The 23,620-nt window shown below is 45.1% G+C and overlaps 1 protein-coding gene and 1 long non-coding RNA gene across 8 annotated transcripts in view; one reads left to right on the top strand and one right to left on the bottom strand.

The window, feature by feature from the left end:
• ARIH1 (ariadne RBR E3 ubiquitin protein ligase 1) overlaps positions 1-23,620 on the bottom strand; it is a 51,946-nt gene that overhangs the window by 25,917 nt on the left and 2,409 nt on the right. For all 7 annotated transcript variants that reach the window (XM_032700423.1, XM_032700425.1, XM_032700428.1 and 4 more), the window contains exon 2: positions 3,928-3,995. In XM_032700423.1, the coding sequence (XP_032556314.1) occupies positions 3,928-3,995 (68 nt within the window). The remainder of the gene's footprint in view (positions 1-3,927; positions 3,996-23,620) is intronic.
• On the top strand, positions 1,874-21,998 carry LOC116792937. Its single transcript, XR_004359319.1, has 4 exons — positions 1,874-2,306; positions 17,979-18,229; positions 19,150-19,509; positions 20,782-21,998. It is a non-coding gene; the product is annotated as an uncharacterized LOC116792937 (long non-coding RNA).

Here is a 23,620-nt window from a genome sequence, read left to right as displayed (position 1 = left end):
TCAACCACCAACTTCGGTTTCCATTCAACCTCCTTGAGCCCAAGGAGCCCAAACTAATGCAATTCCAGTCAAGGTCTGACCACAATTCCTACAATTTCACCTGTCTTTCTCCTGCAGATCTCACCCAGTGCACCCCAAACCATGTCTACCTCTCTCCAGAGCTCCTCCATGTCAGTGGCTCCATTTTAATCTCCATTAGAAACCCCAGATTCTTTTCCATCTCTGTGCTGATGGGACCTACCATGACACTTTGTACCACTCCCATTCCTGGGATCCTCCCAGCTGTCTGGATTTTTCCCTGGATCCTCCTCTGAACCAAATGCCTCTGAACAGATTTGTGCCAAGCAAATTAATTAACACCAACGTTCCTCCCAAAATTAACTGATAAGGGATTTACTAACAGGTTCCATCTAGGATCTCCAAGGATTTTGATTTTTCCTCAAGTTCCCTCTGTTAAAGGGTTGGTTCTTTGTACCTTCATCCTTATTTTCATCCTAGGGAGAAGCACAGCACCTTTAACAGCCTTTTAAATCCTGTGCCCTGCTCTCCCTTCACAATGCAGATACTGAGTAAATCCAGCCCTTTCTGATACATGAGGATTTGTTATGTTAATTCTTCAAAATGCATTCCCTTCATCACTAAGTTGGGGTTTCTGCTATTTTAAAATTCATGGACAAACCAGTGAATTATTTTCGAGTCCTTCTGCTTACCAAGACCAAATCCATAACAGTCTCAAGTCTTTTTGGCAGAGGGATCAAGCTGTCAGCTCCTTTATCTTCTCAGAATTTCCTCCTGCTGTCTGTAACTGCCTAATCGCTGTTTTCTAGACATAATCAAATCCTATCCACGGGAATATCAAAGATAAAAAGCCTTTTCACTGCAAAAGAATGCTTCTAGTACACACTTTGGGATATTTACTTCCATGAAAGAGCATTTGTGAGTGTCAGAGCATCAGAACACTCACAGTAAAAGATATCTCCCCATCTAAACTCCTGCCATACACCATTTTTCACCTGTTCAGCCTCTGTTGAATAGTGTAAAGGACTTTTTTGCCCCAAGGAAAGCACCAGATACCTAGAGAAGAGTCAGTCTGGGCCATCCTGGCATCCCTCCTCTGCTCAGAGGGAACAGGGATGTTGCCCACCAAGATAAGCACCTGTAAGGGGCTGCTGCTCTGCCTGGGATGAAATCAGGCCTTGGGTACCCACTGAGACACTTGGCTTTTAACAAAATGACCAGGGAAGGCACATAAAGCAGGAAAGCTGCATTTTAGTCTCTTCATTATGAGGAGGTTCATCTCCAAAACTCCCCTCAGGAGGGATGGACACCATCAGCCACAGTAAAATTGGAAGGTAATCCAGATGAAGTTCAAAGCTGAAGCACCTCCTTCAGCTCCACCTGAGGTTCCCTGGTCATTCTGCACCTGCTGCTCTCCTGTCTATGGGAATCAAGCCTATGAGGCAGAGGAAAACTGTCAAAGTATTTGACATCTTTCTTCTCCAAAAAACATGCAGCATATCAGAGGCTGAACTCGAGTACTTCTTCCACTACCCACTTCCATCCTACAAACAAATCCACTCCAAGCCCCCAGTCTTGCTTTCCAACACAAATAATTAGTGTTTCACCAATGGGACAGGGCAGTTTTTAATTGTGGCTGTTACTCCATGGTAAGTGGACCTGTAACACATCTGCCCTCTCACCACCACCGTGCAATTATTCCATGACAAAGCTGGCCCAGACAATAACAACCTGCTCATTAAAAATACAAATAACCAGGCTAAAAAAAAAAAAAAAAAAAAGTGGTTTAAACCACGGAAATTTTGATGTCACGAGCTCAGAGCTCACCACTTATCCAAAAAGAAGCCACTTTGTTTGTGTGCTTTACTCCAGGCCAGGTTTGATAAGGCTGCTGAGAGGTTGTGCTGACTCACTGTGAGCTAAGGTAAAACAGGCACTGACATGGTACTGTAAACACACACCACTCAACAACAGGGACTTTCAAGTAAAATGCACGTTTTGGAGGTTCCCCCCCACACCTTAAACCTCACCTATCACCACAGCAATCACAAAACCCTCCTGAGCACTGTGAGCTTTAACACAGCTGAGCACCCCAAAGGATTTCATGGAAGTTATCTGGTGAAGAAGTGACAGAAGGCAACACCAGATACTCCAGAGATCACGTTTTAGTGTTTTTCTAACACAACAGGACATCAATGAGCACCAAAACTCTGACCAGTGTGCAACACCTCTGCATAAGCAAGGGTCATGCATTACATTATTCACAGGGGTAATCCTATAGAATTAAGGTAAGTATTTTAATGAGTATGTTTACCTGGGGATTTGTAACTATTAATGGGTACTTAGAAGTGTTTTATTGAAAACTGTAAAAGCCTTAACAAAAGCACCTCAGGTGGAACCGGCTGACACCTCCCTTTGAAAAAAAAACACAGCCTAATTTTTATTTTTTAAATTGATGGCAGCCTTAAACAAGCTTTCAATGAGAAGGGACAAAACCTACTGAATAAAGGGATGACATTTCAGTTACACTCGTGGAGAGGCATCTCACAGGGAGATGGAGGCAGCCAAGAAGGGTGAACTTTAGCCTGACCAAGAGAACCAGCCCAAGAAACTCAAACAAAGAAGTGGACACACATTGCAGAGCAGGAGCTAAATCAGAATGTTTAACAGCTGCAGCCAGAGTTAAATAGTGGCTATATTTGTAACACAAAGTTTTCAGACTTCCAACATAAACTCAAAGAGGTCAATCTCAGGAAAATAAAGCAAGGACTAGAAAGCTGTAAAAAACATAATCACTTCAGAAAAAGAAAAAAAATCTAGGTTAAACAAAACAGAAGAGATACCTGAGCACCATCACTGAAAATGTTCTACAAAGGGGGCTAAAGGTGTCCTAAATCCATTAGCCCAGGATAGCAGAAATATTTATACTCCAAAATAATTACTAACAGTCTGAAAACCTGTTGCTCCTCCTTCCCTGGGTGACAGAGTACCAAACTACAGGGCCTGAGTTAAATGACATTTATCATTCATCCCACCACCAATTGCTCCTGGTTTACAACCACAGAGCTGCCATCTTCCCATTCCCTGATCATCAGGCAAAGGAAATGGTAATTAAGAGAAAGTCAAACAAACAATCCAACCAGGCCCTGAGTCCTTCTGCCCTCAGAGCAAAGATCATAACCAGTAAGACCCTTTACAGTCTTTACTGCTCCTTCTGGTCCACATTAATTCTCCCCCCAGCTTCTGAAGTAAACTGAATTCTCCAGCTCCCTCAACTCTCTTCAACACCAATATTGGCATTGAAAAAACCCCAGTGCAGCTGGATTTGGCCTCCACTGTGCAACAACAAACTATAAAAAGTACTTTTACCAGCAACATTCCCCAAATGGGAATCAAAGATGAGAAATAAGCATAAAACACTCAGCTCTGAGGGGGAGGGAGAGGCAAAATTCAAGCCATTAGTTACACACACACTGAAGAAAACCTGAGAGCTGCAGAGATGAAGACAAGGCAGGAACATTATCAGTCAGAAGCAATTTCGTCTTGGCCAGACTAGTAAACAAACATGTCAGGAATACACATGCCAGCATGACAGGCAAGAGCAGCGAAACCCAAACCCAAAACACTTGCAAGATAACAGGGACCTGTTCCTGCTTGCTTTTTTCCAGAGCCTGTCCAAATGCTGTGCCTGTATGTGTTCAAACTGGAAATCCCTCTTTCCAATGGGCAACTTCCACAACTCAAAAAGAGATTAATAATATTTAGACAAGGAGGAACATTGAGAAAGGGGGAACATTTAGAGCTTACACAAGACATTCTCCTGCCACACACACCATGTATCCCTCCAGCCTCACATTAACCCAGGAACAAACATTTCCTGCAGGTCTGAAGCACAAGGTGGCTGCTTACCTCTCCATCAGCTTCTCCTTATCCCAGTTGAAATGGCTAAGCAGTATTCGAGTGATAGTCGCTGGATTCTGGAGAAAGAAAGGAGAACCAACCATTACTTGAGTAACCAAACTGGTATGAGAACACCAAGCAGAGTTTTGAATAGGCAAAGGGAAAATCAGTGGGTCTGACAGCAATATCTGTGCACACAATACATGGTCACTATCACAAGCTGGACTTGATAGATAGAAAAATAAAAAAAAAAAAAAACCACTTCAGTAAATCCAAGTGTCTATATGAAATGAAAATTTGGCTGAAAACTTACGGAACAGATCAGTTACTGCTACAACATGAGGTGATTAAGTGCCAACATCTCCACACCCAGTGTGCCCACACAATGCAACCTCAGGGTGTCTGTAAAATGCAGGACAGGCTGATTTCCATCCATCTTACCTATTTTTGCCACAACCTCCACACTACCTGAAGAGCAAGAGTACTCCTTGTTTGTCCCAGCCCTGACCACCAAAACACTTGGGCTGAAAACTCTCCCAGAACACAAGTGGCTGCCAGTGTAAGATGACAAAGTCCTTGGAATGTCCTAAATGTTCGCTAAGCACAAGATCCAGAAAATACTCACAGAGCCACATAGCTAAGGAAAGAAATAGAGCCTAGAAAGGTCAGAAACAGGATGGAAAATAAAAGCTGATTTTCACTTGAGTACAAGTTTTTCTTCCAAGTGAATCTGTACCAGAACCCAGAACCATGGTTTAGCTCCCTAAATCCACACTCTGGGCTCAGTTTTAGGACCATTTCCATGCAAGGGAGACAAGAGCAGCCCCTGAGAGCTGCTGTGTGTACTTTGCCATCTGACACCAAAATGGAAGTTTGCCCGAGGGCCAATGTTCAATGGATGCTCTGAAGCTGTTGAAAAGTAGGACAGAAACCAGCAATGTGATTTCCTGAGCCCTCCAGCTACAGCCACAACGTGGAGCTGCCAAAAGCCAACGCTGTCCCCCAGGGCAGCGATCCCACCCCATCCCTGCACGCCCTGTGCTCACCAGTCCATCCCAGTACAGCCAATTCTATGCTGCAATGCCGCAAATACTGGCTCAGAAGCTGATTTTCTCTTTACCTTTAAGTTGTTTTCTCACGGAATCAGTTCCCCAATCTGTTTGATTGCCTGACCACACAAGCAGCTGCATTAGCACGAGGGGAAAGCAGGGCAGCATCTCTCACCACTAACACCAACAAAATCTTCTCTGAAATAAAGCCCTCGGGTGAAAACGTAAGCATAAAGAATAGTCTTCTGGTTCATACTATAAAAAGTGACACTCCTCTCCTTCTGCAGCGTGTTCTGACTCTTATTAATGCCAGCACAGATTGTTTAAGGCCAAATTAAGAATTTTTCCAGCTTAAAAAGCCCATGTGAACAAAAGCAGCTTTGGAAAGGTTAGACCAGCTGGGATGGCAAATCTACACAGCATAGGGCAGAAAATACCACAAATGAGGATTGCCAAAACACAGTGTGGTGAAAACGTGGTCCCAGCCCATATTTGAACCAGTCTCCCAGGTGATGTGGATCCAAGCCCTTCACTGTGATTCATGAGGTGCCTGGTTGACAATCACATGCCACCAGCTTTCCAACAGCATCCATCCCTGATCCAGAGACAGGGGCAAGCACTTCAGCTGTTCCAAGTCAGTCCTGCTAACAAGAAGCTGTATGGGAATTTAAAGATCTCTTTCACCAAAAGGCTCCTGCAGCAGCCTCTTTCAGGGTTTAGTTTTTGATCCTTCCAGGTTACTTTGCCTTTGGGGTCTCCACAATATCTTTTCCTGTAACTCAAGCTGTATTGTGTAGCAGTACCAAAAGGAGCTCTTAAAAGCTCACTTAGACACAATTCCTAGAGCAATTTAATCAAAGATGAAAATACACCTCAGTAAATAAACCAATCTTATCTCTAGATTATCTTGGTTATGATACCAGCACCTATAACTCTAAATTACGAGTTTCAGACAGCAAAGCACACAGCTCTTCAACACAAGGAACCTTCACTCAGCCCAGAGATCTGCCAGATGTACACAGAAACACTACTTCTTTAATTTCTAAAGCAACAGCATTAAGAGAGCTTTAATTAAAATCAGCCTGAAGTCTTGCCCTACCTTCTGCCACAGCAGCCCACTTGGCCACATATTAAGGCTTCTGGGAACACCTATTAATCACTTAATAGGCTGAGAGGCAGCTGAGGTAGTGGTCTCTGGCTGACTTTTTAAAAAGACAGAAGGTTCCCCCTGCACTGCAGGATAAGTTATGGCACATTAATAAGGAACTCAAGTGGTCTGCAGTGATTATTAAGCACAACAAGGCAGATCCAGCAAATGCCACTCACCAAAGGACATGTGGCCATGAAGAACAAGAGGGTTTCATTTGTGGCTTCTCCAATTTCCCAACACATTGGCACCACAGCTTTCCAAAACAAGATTCCCTGGGTCAGATCCCCCCAGGTATCCCAGCAGTGCAGTGTCAGCGTACAAAGCATGTTATTTAGGATTATACTGTATTATCACCTTCTCCTGCCTTGCTGGGCTCCAGCTTCCTCCAGCTACAGGTTCAACATGTTCATTTAAAATAGAAAAGGAGACACCAGCAGCATGACAAGCTCCTACCAGAAATAGCTGGGCTGCCTCCTTTTGCTGCCTGCCACATCCCAAGATGTGGTATTTAAAACTGAACTGCTTGTTTCATGGATACAGGAGGCCAGGATTAACACAGCCGTGCCCTTGCTCATCCCTGCACAGAGTTACAACCTCGGCTGGCAGCACACAGGGAACACGGGAGACGGGGAGGGAGGCAGCTGGGAGACAAACTACAGCTAAAAACAAATGCCAGAACCTCTGGCACGAAGGACTGTTGCAATTTAAGGCCAGACAGACCATCGGGGTACCAGGAACAGCCGCTCTGCAGGAATCACTCACGTGTGCACACACTCTCCTCACCATTATTTGGGAGCAGTGTTGGAGGAGTCAGCCACAGCACCCACCCCAGCAAGAGGTGTGTCCTGGACCTTGGGCATACAGGACACCAAAATATTGTGATGTTTCAACACCAGTTCTGCTCCAGCCCTTCATCAACACTGCGCTGCTGCAAGAGCCCCCAGCCATCACTTCAGACGCTCCCGCTGCGAAAATTAATGGAATATTTAAACAACACTGTGTTCCACAGCACTGGGATGGTGCAGCCTCTGCTCTGCAGCTGCTGGGCTTCTCCTCTGGCACAGGGGATTACTGCCTACGACTAACACCACCAAGATTAGTTATGAACAGGCTACGCTACTGCTCAGACGGGATTACTCCCGGGGCTCGGAGTGTGTGCTCCTACTAAGGCTATTTTCTGTTTACAAAGAGGAATTTTCCTAAGGAAAGCAGCCAGAAACGGACGGCGAGCGAAGGAACAGCCAACATGACCGTGGGTCTGATGAAAGCTGAACCAGCACATCTCCCTTACAACAGCACCTATTAAATTTTACATGTCGGAGCCGAGGCGCTTTGCCTGGAGCCGAGGGCAGCGAGCCTGTTGATATCCAGATAGGAACAAACCCGAGGAAAGCAGCCATTTTGTTGAAAATCTCCGGGTACTTCAAAAGATTCCCTAACAAAACACTCCGAATAAAGCTCCGTCCAGAGAGAAACACACTCAGTCCTTCAGCAGGGGTTTTATAGGCATTTTTTTTAGGCTAACAAAGGAGCCAAGTCCCAAATGTGCTTCAAACAGATCCCACTCCACCACAGCTTTTCACTGGAGGTATTTACATTTACTCTCCTTATCTATGTTGCCATGCTCCAGCACACCAATGCAAGCAGGAGATTCGGCCCTGCAAAAGTCTGGACTTCTCCAAAGAAGCATTATTAATTCAAATAAAACTCCTTAATTTAATAGAATTTAATTCAACTGGAAGCTTGGTCACTGATATGAGTTAGAATTCTTTTTTGCTGTTAAAATAAGAAAGCGTGAATTGGAAGGAGGAATCTGGATGCACTTAAATGATAAATGAATTATAAATTAAATATTATTAGGACATTAGCTTAAATCAGAATTTCCAAGCAGCCCAATTTGCTGAATGACAGTTTGGAGCACTCGATCCATTCATGTTTCCATCCATCAAGACGAGCTGCGCAGTTAATTCTTGCTGTTATTACCAAGAAAAGCACATTTTACAGTTCAGCTTCTCCTCACACTGGGAGGAAGCTCCTGGTTCAGTTTCAGCATTCACTGCAAACAAAAACCATTTGAGAACAACTTAACCTCAGTTCTCCAGCAAAATCCTTTCCCACCTCCTCGAGACACGGTATCCATAAATTCTTTGTTTTGTTTCTTTCCACGTCATGCCTGGTTTTGTATTCTACACGTGGCAGCTTCTGCATTTCAACAGCTTTACTCCCAACTGCAGCACCTCCATCCCAACAGTAGAGGTTTTTACAGCACTCAGGGTTTGATTCTGCTTCCACTTGGGTTTTCTACACTCTGAAAACACTGGCTTTGCCCAAGCCTCAGACATCTGTGACCAGTGCACACCTCAGCAATGTCCTCTGCCATATTCCATGGGGGCATTAGTGACACAAAACAGGATTTAAATTCCCCAGCGGAAGGAAACTGATGGTTTCCCACCAGCTGACAGCAAAGACTGAGGGTTTTGCTTGGTGGAGGAGCAAAGAGCCATCAAAAGCTAATGCTGGCCTGAAACCAAGCAGCACAAACATCTGCTCCAGTGAAGTGGCACCTGGGGACAGGGTGTCACCACCACTGTAAATATTTAACAGCCAAAACCCCAGTGTTTGCAACAGGAGAGCACCAAGTGGAAATTCCCGCTGCCCTCCGAGCACACGCAGGATCACACAGGATCACACAGCATCTCCAAAGCTCGTCACGTGCACGCCGTGCCAGGGGGGAAGAGCTGATAAATAACCTACATGTCACGTTTTAGGGGAGCAGGGAGAGCAGGAGCAGCCTCACCATGGGAGGGATGTGACCAACACCACACACCAGGCACCAAACAGCTGCTCCGTCAGGTAATACCCAAGTGGGCACCAGCACCAAATTCTGCAGTCACCAGGTCTCTGCTCTTCACTTGTACCTCTCCCAGCCCCACACAGGTCACCTCAGACATCAATACACATCTAGAAGGTGGTTTAGGTCAGCTTTTAGCCTGTTAAAACACATCACAGTACAACCCTCAGCACAAGGTTTGCGCTGTTCTGCCAGTGCACTGTGAGACCATCTGTGGAGATCCATTCACATCCATTCCTTCCAGACACAACTACAGGAAATCTTACAATCACAGAAGCTCGTTTCTAGCAGCTTAATAAAACTCCCAGGAATCCAAAGCAGAAGATGAGTTCTAAGTGCTGAGTACTTCCAGGACATGATCTCCTTAAACTTGCCAGTTTTTAACCACCACCAATGGAGCACTCTGAGAAGCTGCTGGAAAACTTGTGTGTAATCTAATATTTCCTGGCTCCATTACAGCCAGAACATCAGAGGGCTGCTGTGGGAAGAGGAGGACAGCAGCTAAACAGGTCAGTCTGCCACCACCCAGCCACCCTCTCTCCTCTGCCATCCCCTGAGGCCTGGCAGGGAATCACATTTCTGCCATTGGCCTGGTTTATGGGGACAGCACAGCTGCAGGTGGATCTGAGATACTCCTCACCTTCCAAACTCCTGTTGTAGACCATAACAACAAAATCAGTGCTACTCATTCTCTACACACTCACTGAGGGGATGGTCTTTGCATCCCACATCCCACTGAAGCCACATGAAAGGAGTTTTTTGAGTTTGAGCACTGAACCACCCAAAAACATACCTGTTTTCCTGCCACTGGCATTTCCAAACAACTCCACAGCAAGCCAGGCTACTCCCTGTGACTGCTGTCATCTGCTGTCCTCCATCTGGCATTTGCCACCTCGCTCTAACTTCCCATTAACACATCCACTGCCTTCAGCTTCGACACCCATGCTCTCCTTAGCTCCCGACATCTTTCTTCATCTCATTAACTTCCCTTCACACATCATCTCCTAATTCTGAAAATTAAGTTTTACAGAATTGCTGAATTAGAACTATTACGTGATAGCACCAAATGGCAGCTCGATCTGATGATCTCAGTTTGTAGTAACTTATCTGCACTTACTGAGCGTTTCCAGCTCTGATGAACATACGCTCTTCTAGCAGGGGAAGATAATAAAAGGCAACTTTGGAGAAAACTCTATTACTTCAGTTAATTGGTTCAAGAGACAGAAATGAAGCAGTCAGCTGCTTTACATTTTCTCTGAGCCTTTTGGAAAGCTTTCAGGTTAATGATTAGGAGCTGCAATGAAGAGCCATTGTCTAACACAGCTTTTAAAATCAGAAAAAAATACTAAAGCAACAACTCCGGGATGAATTAGCAAATTTGGAAATGCAAAAACCGAATTCACACTGTAATACTTCTAAATAAAAAGAAGATGGGATGGATCTGCCCTGCTGCTCTCAGACGACTGCAGAAGCTTCGACAAATTGAAAACAATCACGGAAGGCATCTTCCAACACTTCAGCTATGCTTGCTTCCATACCAGGAGATCTAGGGTTTGATGACAGAGAGACATTAACCCTTATTTTACACATTTAAGAACATTTTGATTTCTCCTTCCTTTTGCTACAGTTCTGGAGTATGAAGTTGGCCCTTTGCAGAGCACGGACCCACAGGTCTGAGCTGATATTTTACTGCCCACAGCAGCAGTATCACCCAAAGTATTTTCTTTCTTCTGGTGTCTCCCAGCACAAGAAATCCCAGCACATGAGCAAAAGCTCAGTAAATCTGGGTAACCAAAATAAGCCACAGCTCCAGTTTCCGGAGTTGCTGCCGTACTGGGAACTGGAGTGGGATCACATGGGTGCCAGAGTACGCTTCAGAACGGGTTTATTCAACCCATTGCCTCCCACTCATGGATCTGCAAAGACTTGCCTTAAAAGAGTAGGAGAAGGCGATGGCATCATTTCCATATAATTCTCCCAGTTTACTATTTCAGCAGCTCTGTAATATCTCCTCTCCCGCCGCAGAGGAAGCCCAGAGCCCACAGTGCTGGGGACACGGAGAGAGGAGGACCCCCAAAAAAGCTTTGGCCACCCAGAAAGGAAAGGACCAGATCCAAGAGTCAGAGTCCCTGCTAACCACCAATTTCCCCCTCACACCAAACCTCCAGGGCCGTAGAGCTGCTCTGATATGCTGAGAATCCATGAACTAGAAATGGGTATTTAGGAAAAGCACTAGCAGACCTGTGTCCCAATCCCAAACGACACACAGTCACCTTCCCTGCCCATCCACAGAACACTGCTCCCACAACCAGTGCCCACAAAGTGTATTTCAGCCCCTTCCCTCTTGATACCACTGCTCTTCCAGACCCCCAGTCTCTGCTTTTCCTCTTCTATCCTACATGACCCCAACCCTATTAAACTCTTCATCCCACCACACTTAGTTTGGACCAGTCACATAGTTACTGCATTGTTCCTACACAGGGACCACAAACGTATCCAGCACCATCAGACAGGAAAAACTTGGTTTTCTCCAGATCACAAGCACCCCAATGGCAGAAAGAAGCACCATTTGATACTGTCAGTTCTGCACAGTCTCTACTAGAAAACCACATGGGGATGGTTTCAATTCTTGTCTCAGAGCAATATAACAACTCACTAATGCCTGGCTTCAATAAAGTACATTATGTTGCTTCAGGAGGAAAGCAAAAGCACATTTTGCCACAGAAAGAAACGATGCTGAATGAAGGCAGAGTTTAGTGACTGGCAATAGGTACCAAAACACCTCAGCTTAGCCCAAGAGCAGGGGTGATAAATCCCTTCCCTTACACGAGACTTCAGAGAGGCCAAGGAAGACTCCAATCACCCAGAATGGCTCAGCTACTCACCAGCTCTATTTCTGCCTGAGATGAAGTAACAGCTACTCGGATTATTATTTTAACCTGAAATAGGGCAGTAACTGGGCAGGACCAGACCAAGGACAAACAGCTCAGACAGTATTTATTTCAGCAGCAACACGAGCTCACTCAACCCCCCTGGTTCCTGGACCTGCCATGGGCCGGTGGGTGACGGGAGCACAAGGGAAGCAGACACAGGAACTGACCCGGGGAAGGGGGTCACTGGTTTATTTTAACCCAGGACAGGATCACCGTGTGGCCAAACAGCTCAGCTGGCACAACTCGGACAACACGGACTTGCTTCCAAGAATTTTGTCTCAGTCTGCCAAGAGCCCCGTGTCAGGCATGTTAAAGTTGGGTCCTGTCCATGTCAACAGCCCCCCCAAATCTTCCTGACCCAAAGACTTAAAACTATAAATTAAAATTATACTGGTGCACAGTTTGATGCAAGCTATAGCCAGATGCTCCACTTTTTTCCTCCGTTATCCCACCAGCTACAAAGAGCAGGATTAGTCCTCTCTACCTCACTGTCTGGGGGCTGTATTCACCTGAGCTATCAAGCCTCAGATTTTGATAGTAAACTGTGGCAGTACTGCCACTACCTACAGTGACGTGTCGTCAGCGTAACCACGTGAGCCCAACAAGACAGAAATACACTTTATTTTTTTTTTTAAGGTCTTTCATTAGTCAAAGTTGGAAAGACTGGAAGTGGCATATGTCAGGTCAGTTATCCATCAAGTTGATAAAAGGCAAACAAGCCAAAGCACTACATTTGGGTTTCAGGGGAATGCTGTGTTCAGTGACTCAACTCCTGAGTGACCTGTGTGATTTTGGGAAAGCACAGTTCTGCTGATATGAGCTCCAGAAACTCTCCTGTTCAGAGGCAGAAACAGATGTTAAAGGAATATAGCTGAAAGAGGAATTGTACATCTGCTTTTTTTTTTTTTTCCTTTAAATCATTCTGTACAAGTCTTATGGAGTCCCAAAAAAGCTTTCCCTGCTCTTTTCCCTCACTCCTATCGGTACATTGCTCTTCCACCAGTCAGCACTGTCCACTGCCAGGTTCTGGTTCAGGGCTGTACCCACATCCTGGCCTCTATAAATCTGTAGGAGACTGGCACTGTTCCTCCCCATCAGGGAGGAAAACTGCTGGCTCTGGCAGCTCCCACTTCCAGCAGCTCCTGCAGTGTAAAAACAGGCCACTTCAGCCCTGGCCAGTGAATGACTTCCACTGAGAAGTCCTGGGTAATGCTAACCAGGATTTTTCACGTCTTCAGGACAACAGAACTTGGCTTTTGCTGCTCTGAGAACGTTCAGAGGCATCACCTGGTCCAGGGACACGGTGTGGGCAGTGTTAGGAGGGTGCTATGAGCAGATCAGTGGAGGTATCAGAAGTAACTTGGATAAATACTGATGCCATGGCAGACTTGAAATGTTTAGAAGAAATCACACAAACTCTGAGAGGATGTTCTGGCTCTCAATATCACAGTTATACTGAGAAGGGCAAACTCCTGATAACTTGTGTTCTTTTTCCATGGACAGTTTCCACAGCAGGTCTGTCTGTAGGCTCCAGTGTGCACCAACAAAACAACTAATTGAGTTTCTCTGGGTTAAGTTTTCTACATTCTCTGCAAAGGGCTCTCAAATTGTCCTCTTCCTGGTCTCAAAGGTCCTTCCAGATGATGATTAAAGGAAGGGTGTCCCCTCTTTGGACAGTGAGCAAGCAGAGGATCAGACCCCAAGGATGTTCAGCACAAACATGTCCCTTGAGTGCCGGTTAAGTCTCGAGTTCTGGGTGATCTGTCTCCCACCTGCTTTTGCTACTGGGCATTACTGAAGAACATCTATCACAGGATGCTCAAAGAGTTGTGTAATACAGAGGATATAAATAATCCAGCCAAACTGTACATCACCTCAAGACAAGCGCTCTCGATTCCTAAAAATCAGCTGTTTCCAGGATAACCTGACTGTGAACAGAGCTTTATCCCCAGAAATCAGAGCTCTCACACTCGCAGGTTCTTGGGGGAAATAATTCACTATGCAAAAATCTCACAGGTCCTGGATCCTGACTTCCACTTCAGAACCTTCTAATTAACATTTTCCAACAAATAAAGGAAGAAGAAAATTGTAAGGGATGATAACTTCCATGAGCACAACGAGGTGGCACCCACAAAAACCTGTAAGACAGAAGTCTTATGTGACAGCTAAGCAAAAGCCATCCCAGTTAGTAACTTCTCTGGTGGCAATGCCAGGTTAGCTCAGAAATAGCTGGATATACAGTCACTGGTGGCATGTTAACCCTTCAGAGACATTGTGACTAATGACAAACATGGGCTTAGCCCAAGAATTTGTAGCCAGGGGCAATTTACAAGAACATTAAAGAATTTTTACAGAGAAAAAAAAAAATACCCTTAACATTCTTCCATGTTCTTTCTCCTCCAGCCCTCAGTCTGGTGAGCACTAGGTATTTTATTTTTCTTCAGTTCTCTGTCCCTTATTGCTTCTGATTCCGTCCCTTCCTCAAAGCAGCACCCACTTTTATGCTCCATTCCCTCTTCATTTAGACAGTGAGGGATTTTTCCCCACTAACTGAAGCATCACCACACACCATAGCACTTTAGGAAAAGAAAAAAAGCACTTCCCTTGGGCTGACTTCATCTCCCCACCACTGGGAAAATCTGTTTTATACAGGTGATGCCACCTTGACAAACGGGCAGTGAATCCACCCAGTGATGCCTTAATCTACAGCTCTCAATCAAGGAAAAAAAAAATAATTTAGCCATCTTAAGAAACTATTTAAGCCCAGGAAACCATTGCCAATGCAGCAGTGGCTTGGGGATGTAATCTTTGGCAGCATCTTCAGGCTGGCAGCAGCCCCAGCACAGATGTGGTTATGGCTTGTACCACTTCCCTGCAAAAAGCAGCTTTACCTGCAAAAGCACTTTGTTCTGCTGGCACAACCTGCATCTGCACTTGGAAAACCTGCCAGCATCCTTTTCCCAACAAGCCTCTTCTAGCTCAGACCATTTTTTAATGATGACTTGGCAGTTTATTTACCATTACTCTGCTCATTTATTCTTACTTAGTTTTACAGCCAACAAAACACAGCCCTGGCAACATGTTATTTTATAAGCCGGGATTTCCGCTACAAGAAGTAATTTTGCCTGTTTACACCCCAAAACTTTTCCCTCCCAGGGCTCTGCAGGAGCCACCTTTGAAGGGAGGATGTTCTGGAAGCATGAGGAGTTTAGCAGTCACTTGTTCATTCTTGTTCCCAACAAGATATGCCTCGAATTCTAACTGCAGTCTCTAATTGCTGCAGGTATTTTTAAACCAGCTACCTGAGCTCTCTCGAGTTCAGAGAAAACAGTCTGGTGGGATTCGACACAGAAATAGCAAAACACAACTTGTACAGCAGTGGGGGAGAATGGGAAACCTCCGGTATTTTCACCATTTTCTTGTTTAAGGCTTTGAAGACTTGCCTCTACCCAGACTTGCACTCAGGAGTGTTTCTAAAGCAGCTGAGTTAAACCAGTAGGTAGGTGCAGACCCTGTTCCCTAGAACCTTTCAGTACAGAACAGGGAACAAACCTGGATGTGCAATTTGGTATTTGCTGGACCATGCACCAGCTGACAAGAATATCCTGTGTCTCTTTCCCAGTAAAATATAACTGTCATCAAGACACTGGGCTTCTGCAAGAGGAAAACCCACCCAATCAGTCCTGCTTTCTACCTGATGTGCAGGACAGCAATAGGAATAATTAATTACATTAATGAATGCTGAGCAGGCTGGCACCCAACCTCCCCCAAATCTGAGTGCTGCCTGCAGAGATACCTGGCAAGGGACAGCAGGACACCAGTCAGGGACTTACACCGTGGCACAAGAGAAGGACAGAGATCCCAAACACCCTCCTTCCAGACAGTTTCAGTATCCACCATCCCAGTTATCCCTAAAGACAACTCCAAGCCCTTCCACTGTCCCATCCTAGAACTTATCACCCCAGACAGCAATGTTTTCACCCACGTTTTCAAGTATTACTTTCAGCTCTCTTAACAATACAAATAAGGATATTTCAAGCCTGTTGTTCTACCAAGGAAAATAAAGAGACTGGTTATTACATAACAAACTACTGCATAGCTAAAAAGCCTATAAATCAAAGAGTATCACCTTTATTTGCTCAGAGAGCCTTTCAGTCCTTGCAGAAGTATTACAAACTATTACAAAGGCACCTGACATAGTATTTCACCAGATCTTCATTGTATTTAGAAATTGGGGTTTTTTATTAAATTGTTATTTTCTATTATAGTTATTTTCCTCCATGCATACTAGGTGGGATTTTACTCCAAAGACTTTCCACTTTACACTGTTGCTCCCAGAAGAAAAAATTATGCTGAAATGTTGCTCTTCCTCCCTTTTTATTAAAAAGTTGCTGTTCAGCCTAGTTTTGATGCACATTGATCAGCCCAGTCCTGTCACTTCCAAGCTCCTGCTCTGGAATGTAACCTCAAGACATGGCTCCCCCACACTCTCCTCTCCACATCTTTCCTTCCACTCGGTATTTCTCAGATCCTAGATGACTAGGATGTAGATTATTAGGAGTTAACTTATCCTTAAGTTATTCTTCCCCCACAGGAAAGCTCATTCCAAGGGAGACTGTTTATTCATGTGAATCCTCCCGGTTTCCCCTAAATCCCTCTCCACATTTCTATCTGCCACACAATGGAATGCTGACTGCATTCGTGTTTTGTTGCACAAGAACACACCAAACCCACAGCTACCAGCTGCAGAAGGGACCAAAATTTGGAACAACTCTCCACAGGTCTTCCAAAAATTAGATATGCACCTGTAATTACACACATAACCAGAACAGGCCACGGGAACGTTGAGGTGAGGATGCACATCCATTTCTTTTCTTGACAGCAGAGCTGAGCAATTAAACACCATCACTTCTGGCAACTGCAGCAAAGCAACTGCTGAGTTGGGCTGAGTGATAAGAGCAGAGAGGAGGCATTTAATCAGAGTTCCAGGATTCCCTTCAGTACTTGGCCCTGCAAGCAGCTGTATCCAGGCAGTGAGGGAACAGGAACTGCCCAAGACAACATCCATGCAACCACGTTGCAGGTGCATGTCTCTGTACACCCCAAAAACCACCTCTTGGGATGAGTGTCAGGCACTCAAAGCACCAGAACAGCTCGAGGTTGTTGGTGTTTCAAGCCAAGCAGCAAAGGGAGCCAACCAACCACAGCCCAAGTGCCTCAGCTCAGAACACCAGAGACAAACCTCACACCAGTGACCCAGAGCTCCCTGCACGGAGCAGTCACTGTCCCACCAGCCTCCACACACAGCACAGCAGCACAGGATGGTAAAAACAGCCGTGGCCTGTTGGGATTTTTATACAGTGAGGTTGTTCAAACACCAGCTCCTTCCTCTGTGGCTCTGGAGAAGTTTTGCTACCCTTTGCAGGGCAGCACCTGACATGCTCCTTCGGGGCTGACCCAGCTCACTAACACCAGGAAGGAAGTGGAAACCTTCAGAACCACTTCAACTTTTCATTTCTTTATCTTGGAAGAAAGTCTCTTCACGCTTTCTCCTTAACAGCAAAAGCAAATATTAAGTTAAAAAAAAAAAAAAAAAGAAATCTTTGAACTAACACCCAAAGCAATCAGTTATTTTGCCAGTTGACTATTTTCAGGTGCAATTATACAGATTCTTCTGGTTCTATTAAGTGTGTGTTCTCCACTTTGAGAGGACTTTAACTGTACCCAAGTAGAAATCTCTTGAGCAGGAGCTCCTCTCTATCCTGATTATGTGCTGTAAAACAGAGTTTAGAGTCTGCATCCTTCACAATCCTACTCCAACAATCACAGACAATTTTTCTGAGGGGCTGCAAAGACAATAAGCAAATATCCAAGCTTTAACTTCCAACATTGGGATTAACTCCTCCAGCTCCCAAATTCCTCAAATCACAAAGCAATGAAAGCTTGATCTTCTGTGAATTAAAATACACCCTCTCCACATGAAAAGGCATGTTTGTGATGTCACAGAACATGGAGGGTGCCCCAGATCAGGAAGTCAGGCAGAAAACTGAGTCTTTTCTTTCACACCTTTGTTTCAGCCACAAGTACTCTCTCAGAAGATCAAATTTTGAAGCAGATGGCCAGGACAGGATCTGTGTGCTGCTTGTTCCTGGAAACGAGAGGTGCCACATGGTGCTCTGGGATAGAAGTTTTGAACCGAGGAAGACACAAAACCAGGAATGTCTTAGACAAGACTGGGGGGAAGGATCTTAGTGTGCCATCATCTGTAAGTGGGCACCAGTGAGAAACCACCAGTAGCTGAGGAGAAGGCCAAGAAGCCAAGTTTTAGGTAGGTGGGATGTAGGACACCACTGTTACTCGCAGGTTACAGCCAAGAACCACCTGCTCACAGGGTGAGCAATTGCTCCCCTGTCCCCAGCAGCTGTATTTGGATCCCCTCCCAAATATATCCACAGAGGACCACAACCTTTTGCTGTCACACAGACGTGCTGGAGCCTGGCAACAAGGACAGGCACTGTGACATGGTCATGGAGAAGCAGTGCCATCCACAGGGAGGACACCAAGAAGATACATGTGTCCCTCTGAAGCCAATTCTTTCCAAGTTCTTCCCTCTACACCGGCTGGGTGCCCCACCACTCTCAAAAACTGCCCAAAACAGAAGGCAACACCACTGGAAATGCCAAAATGCATCACAACTGCCCAAGACACTTGCACAAGGCTGACTCACTTCTTCCAAGGGACTCAGATCCTGTTGAAAGTTGTCTACGTAAGACTTTGGACCTGAAAAGATTCCCAACATCTGGAAAAAGTTCTCAGTGTAAAAACAAGGAAAAGATTTGATGCCAGCAGTTGTATTTGAGTGTTGTGTATGTACAGTGGTTCAAACACTCACCACAGTGAGCTCCTCCAAATACCAGCAATTATGATTCTGTATTGCCACACCACACAAACAAGAGCATCTGTAGTTATATGGGCACTTCAAATTCTGAAAAGCCACCGACTTGTGAAGTACAAACTCACATGTGAAACTCAGCTACTGAGGAAGCTTCCCACAGCAGTTTTCAGAGCATTTACTTACACAGTGTTTTCATCACAGCTCAAGATCAAAAGCTAAAAGCAAGCTAAGGAATCCTATACAGGCCAAACTCAAGGTTCCCAATGTTCCTAACACCAGTCACCTGGGATGGTGAAGATACTGCAACATTATCAGCATTTCCCTTAACAGATTATTATTCTTTTTTCCTCCAGCTGACTCCCTTGTCACCTTGGAGCCTCCTGCACCAACATCCCACACAAACCCGGCAGCCCTCTCCCAAACATCAGGGATCTGTATTCCAGGCAGAGCTCAAATGCACCATTTGGCATTACCAAGAGCTCCAAACCCTCCCAGGTGTTTTACAACAAACGAGGCTGCGCTTTCCTTGCAGCTACTGAGTGACTTGATGAAATTCGGCAGCATGATGTGCTTGCATCCACCCAACAGCCTCCAAACACTCTTTATGGCTGTCAGTGATCCAGCCACCAAGAGAAAACATCACCTCAATACTCAGATCCTCCTAATTCCAAAGCACCAGAAGTCAGGAGGACTGGAATCATGACCCTCAACAGGTAAGTTTGGGACTGAGCTGTGTAGAGAGGACTTTCAGCCTTTGCAGTTACTTCCCATAAAGTCACAGCTCTAATGACAAATTCCAGGTTCTTTTCCCAGCGACCAACTTTCCTAAGCAGAGAAATCAGTAGTTACATTCTCCAGAAAGAAAAGGCTCCTATGGATAAATTCTGTACAAAAACCTTGACTCACTGTTATAACACAAGCTCAGCGTGGGGATCAACCATCCCTTCCTTCACCCATCACACCTGACACCACCAGCAGAGCCACATTCTTGTTTGTCTCGTTCATGGAGTAAAGAAGAGAGATTAGTTTCAAAACAGAAAACTGAAAACAATTCAACAGGTGCCAAGGACACCTGAATGAACACAGGGCTGCCCTACACTCCCAAAGAGCATCAGAGGTCGGGGGTTTATTTCCTATTAGGAACTCTAACTCAGGCAAGGCCAAAACTAAGGGATCAGAGCTTGGGACAAGTATAAAAGGGGAAGAAGCTGCGTTTTCATTTTTTGTGATGCTCTATCACTCAGAAATAGAGCTTGTTTTGCATCAACTTCAGTCTCAATTCTGACTTCTCCGTGGCACGTTGGCTTCCAATTTACAGCAGAAACAACCCTTCTACTTTGCATAGCAAGAATGGTCCTGCTCACTGAAATTAAACCCACGGGGAATAGCAACAACTGTATTTACTATTTAGCTTTAGCTTTTCGGAAACAAATATTTTAAGTAGCTAAAAACTGAGTGCTTTCAGTTTCACATTGAAAACATCCCAATTCACACCAGTCCCCATCTGAACCCCAGTGCCCCTGAGAGAAGGCTGCCTGGGTGTGATTTTTGGAAAATTATGTTGAGACAAAAGCAAACAGCATCAAATGTTTTCACACGTGGCCAACCACGAGATTTACATTTGGCCAAACAGAAACCTAAAGCACATAGCAAATGGGTCATTTGAGTACAAAGCTGAAATTCCTCTGGAGACTTCACAGGACTTTTCTACCTGGTAACGCTAAAATTTAAAATAATACTAAAAAAAAAAAAAAAAAAAATTCTATTACACTCAGAACTACATGTCTTGGCAGCCAGGGAACAAACAACATGTCATTTCCAAAAGCTTTGCAGTGATTCCTTATACCAGATTCCAGGAATGCTTTGTCACAACGAAGTTTATTCCATTCCTTGGAAATATTAAATGCATTCCTGCTATAATGAATTAACACCTTATGAACGCCACGTGACAGAAACATGGAGTTTAACAAAGCATTTCCTTCCAGCATCATAACATTTAGGGCCCTGACATGAATTTTACTATCAAATAAGTAACCAAGGGAGGTTTGCTGGGAGCAGACCCGGATGGAAGCAGCATCAGCCTCAAGTGCTTCCGCCCACAGACTCCCACCTAACGCTCGTCAGGCAGCTCCAGGCACTCCGAGTTTCCAAGATGTCATCTGGAACATCAAATACAGTTCTAAGCACGACCCTGTACAACAGCAGCAATTCCTGTTGCTCACTAGCAAGTCATCCCTGTTTTGGACAACATTTTTGGAATGTGCTGCCCACAGTACATTGAATTTCCTAAGTTACGCCTGGAAATCAGGATGTTTTGTCCCAGTAAGTGGACACTGTTTAATAAGACCCCTTCTGCAACAATGGGTTTGCACTCGCTGTGACAGAGCTCCATTTAACCAGGGCTGTGGAATTCTGGGGGATATCTGCACTGCCTCAACTCTGCTGGCCTCTGGAAAAAGCCATTCCTCAACAAACATAGCTTTGTAACTTTGGAGAGGCCTGGGTTTGGGCTTATTTTAATGGCACAGCTTTTATCCAGTAAGGACCTGACCTTCACCATGTAAATGAGAAACCTGTATTTGCTGCAAATGCTCTGATGTTCCACATCCCCTGTTCTGCTCCGAGAAACCTTATTTAAAGCCTCTAGTAAAAAGAAAAGGTATTTTGGGGCTAGACTAACTTTTGTTGGATCCAGTGATGTCACCTCTTTCCAGATAAAGCCCAGGTTTGAAGCTCACCACGCTCATGATCACATGGCAGGTCAGGCACAACACCCAGTCACATCCAGGACCCTGATCCCTGCTGTGGGATGGGGAAAGGAAACAAGAGTCCCAACTCCCTTTGTGCCATCTCAGCTTCGCCCCAGTATTTTAAATACCTCACCATTACAAAGTCCAAAAAGCATGAACATGGTGACACCACGCTGATGTCACCAGAATGCTCCAGAAGAAGGTGAGCAAAAAGGGGAAATGAATCCAACCTGGAAATACTGGAATTGCACAAGCTTGCACCAAGGCAAGGAGAACACTGGGCCAAGCCAGGCTACAGAGGCACATCATGTGCTCTACTCAGAGCAGAAATAAATATGCCATTCTAAACATTTTCTGAGTTTATTTTCAGAAAAATCTAGAGCAAAGATGGAAATAGCAATCTGATTAAAATAAAAAAAAAAAAAAAGAAGTTAAGAGTGGCAGCAAATTATTTGGACAAAAGTTCAGAGAGGAAGAATATGGGCAAGACGTTCAACTGTGGGAAAATGCCTTTGGGAGGAGGAAGCCTTTTGTTCCACACCACCTCTGTGTCTAGGTTTTTACAGTCCTTTGCTAAGTTATTCTGCCAGCGGCTGGAAAACCACCAGAAACCCGCCTGTTTACTCAGACAACTAAAATCCCAAATACCCTGGCAAATGGCTCTCTGCTCTGCCTCATCAGCGACAGGATGGAAGGGATACTCTGAGCTGAGGTTTAAAAGCCTCAGTCAAGTGACAGCACAAGGTTAAGGGGTTATTCATACCCCTATTTTTGCATTTGGAGAGCGAGGGGAATTCTTGTTGTGCGACACATGGAGTCAAATCAGATTAGGAGCATAAGTGCCAAATACTGTGCAAAAATCACCATTAAACACCTGAAATCTTGCTTATGCTCAGACAAGAAAGAGCAAGTGTAAAATATTCCGAATATTTGAGACATTCTGAGACTTGCCTGGTTCACTGCAAGTTCAGTGGTCTTAGGAGGCCAAGTGACAGAGCAGTTTGGTGGTGAGCCCACTCCACGCCACAGTGAGAGTCACAGGGTCTGTGACCAGGGAGTTTGCCACAAGTTGGCTCCTACTTCTGCAAAGTCCCCATCAGATCAAATCCCTGTCCTGAAAAATTCATGGTTTTCCTTATACAGCTTGTATTTGGAAATGATTAAATGGAGGGGGAAATAAATTTAATTCAGTCCCTTCAACTATAGCACTGTCAGTTAACAAACTGCCCAAATGGAGTGTTTTAATACAGAGTTATACCTGCCATGGCTCAGACACCCCCTTCCAGATACTTCATGACTGCCTGTTCCCTTTTCCCCTTGCTGCAGCTGCAAAACAAAATCCCATTTATACCTTACTCCTGATCACAGAAAAATCACTGATCATAGAGCACAGGACCTCCAGCTGAAGTTTTCAGGCTCTGCATTACATCCTCCCTTGAACAAATAAGTTCAAAGCACTCAAAAACGTAACCACAACCATCACCCTTTGCTACCAAGAACCCAACACAGACACACAGGGATCGAAGCCATCCGGTACTTGACTGGAACAAGTGAATCACAGCTCTGCAACCGAGGATCCGCAGCAGGATCCCGAGCCAATGTGACTCCAGAAAAGGTTTACTGAACCAGAAAAGCAGCAGCAGCAATCCTGGTTGGGCGCCAAACACAAGGAAATAAACACAAGGGAGCCCTGGAAGATTTCACCAGCAGCCACACAAGTGGGGATGAGCAAATCCTGAAGCACCACCTGAACTCTGGTCACTCAGCTCCAAAACAGCCCAGAAATCCCATGGCAGGAAGTTGGCATTTAACAGCCATGCACAGCAACTGAGTGTTTTCCTACTCTCTTCTGATGCATTCCAGGGCTTAAGTTGATTTTGGGTCCCGAGTTTCCCCATGACATTCTGAACAGACTGGCTCAGGCAAACCAGGAGGGACCACTGCAAACGCAGCACCAGGAGCAGAGCAGCAGCCAGGAGGCTCTGTGGGGGCAGATCTGCAGGGTCAGGCCTCCCACGGCCACTCCGGGGACAGGAGCAAGGGATCATTACCTAAATCAACTTCTCTCCACTAG

This window comes from Chiroxiphia lanceolata, chromosome 12 (genome assembly GCF_009829145.1).
Source record: "Chiroxiphia lanceolata isolate bChiLan1 chromosome 12, bChiLan1.pri, whole genome shotgun sequence".
Lineage (NCBI taxonomy): Eukaryota > Metazoa > Chordata > Aves > Passeriformes > Pipridae > Chiroxiphia > Chiroxiphia lanceolata.
This window is presented reverse-complemented; position numbering and strand designations above follow the sequence as displayed.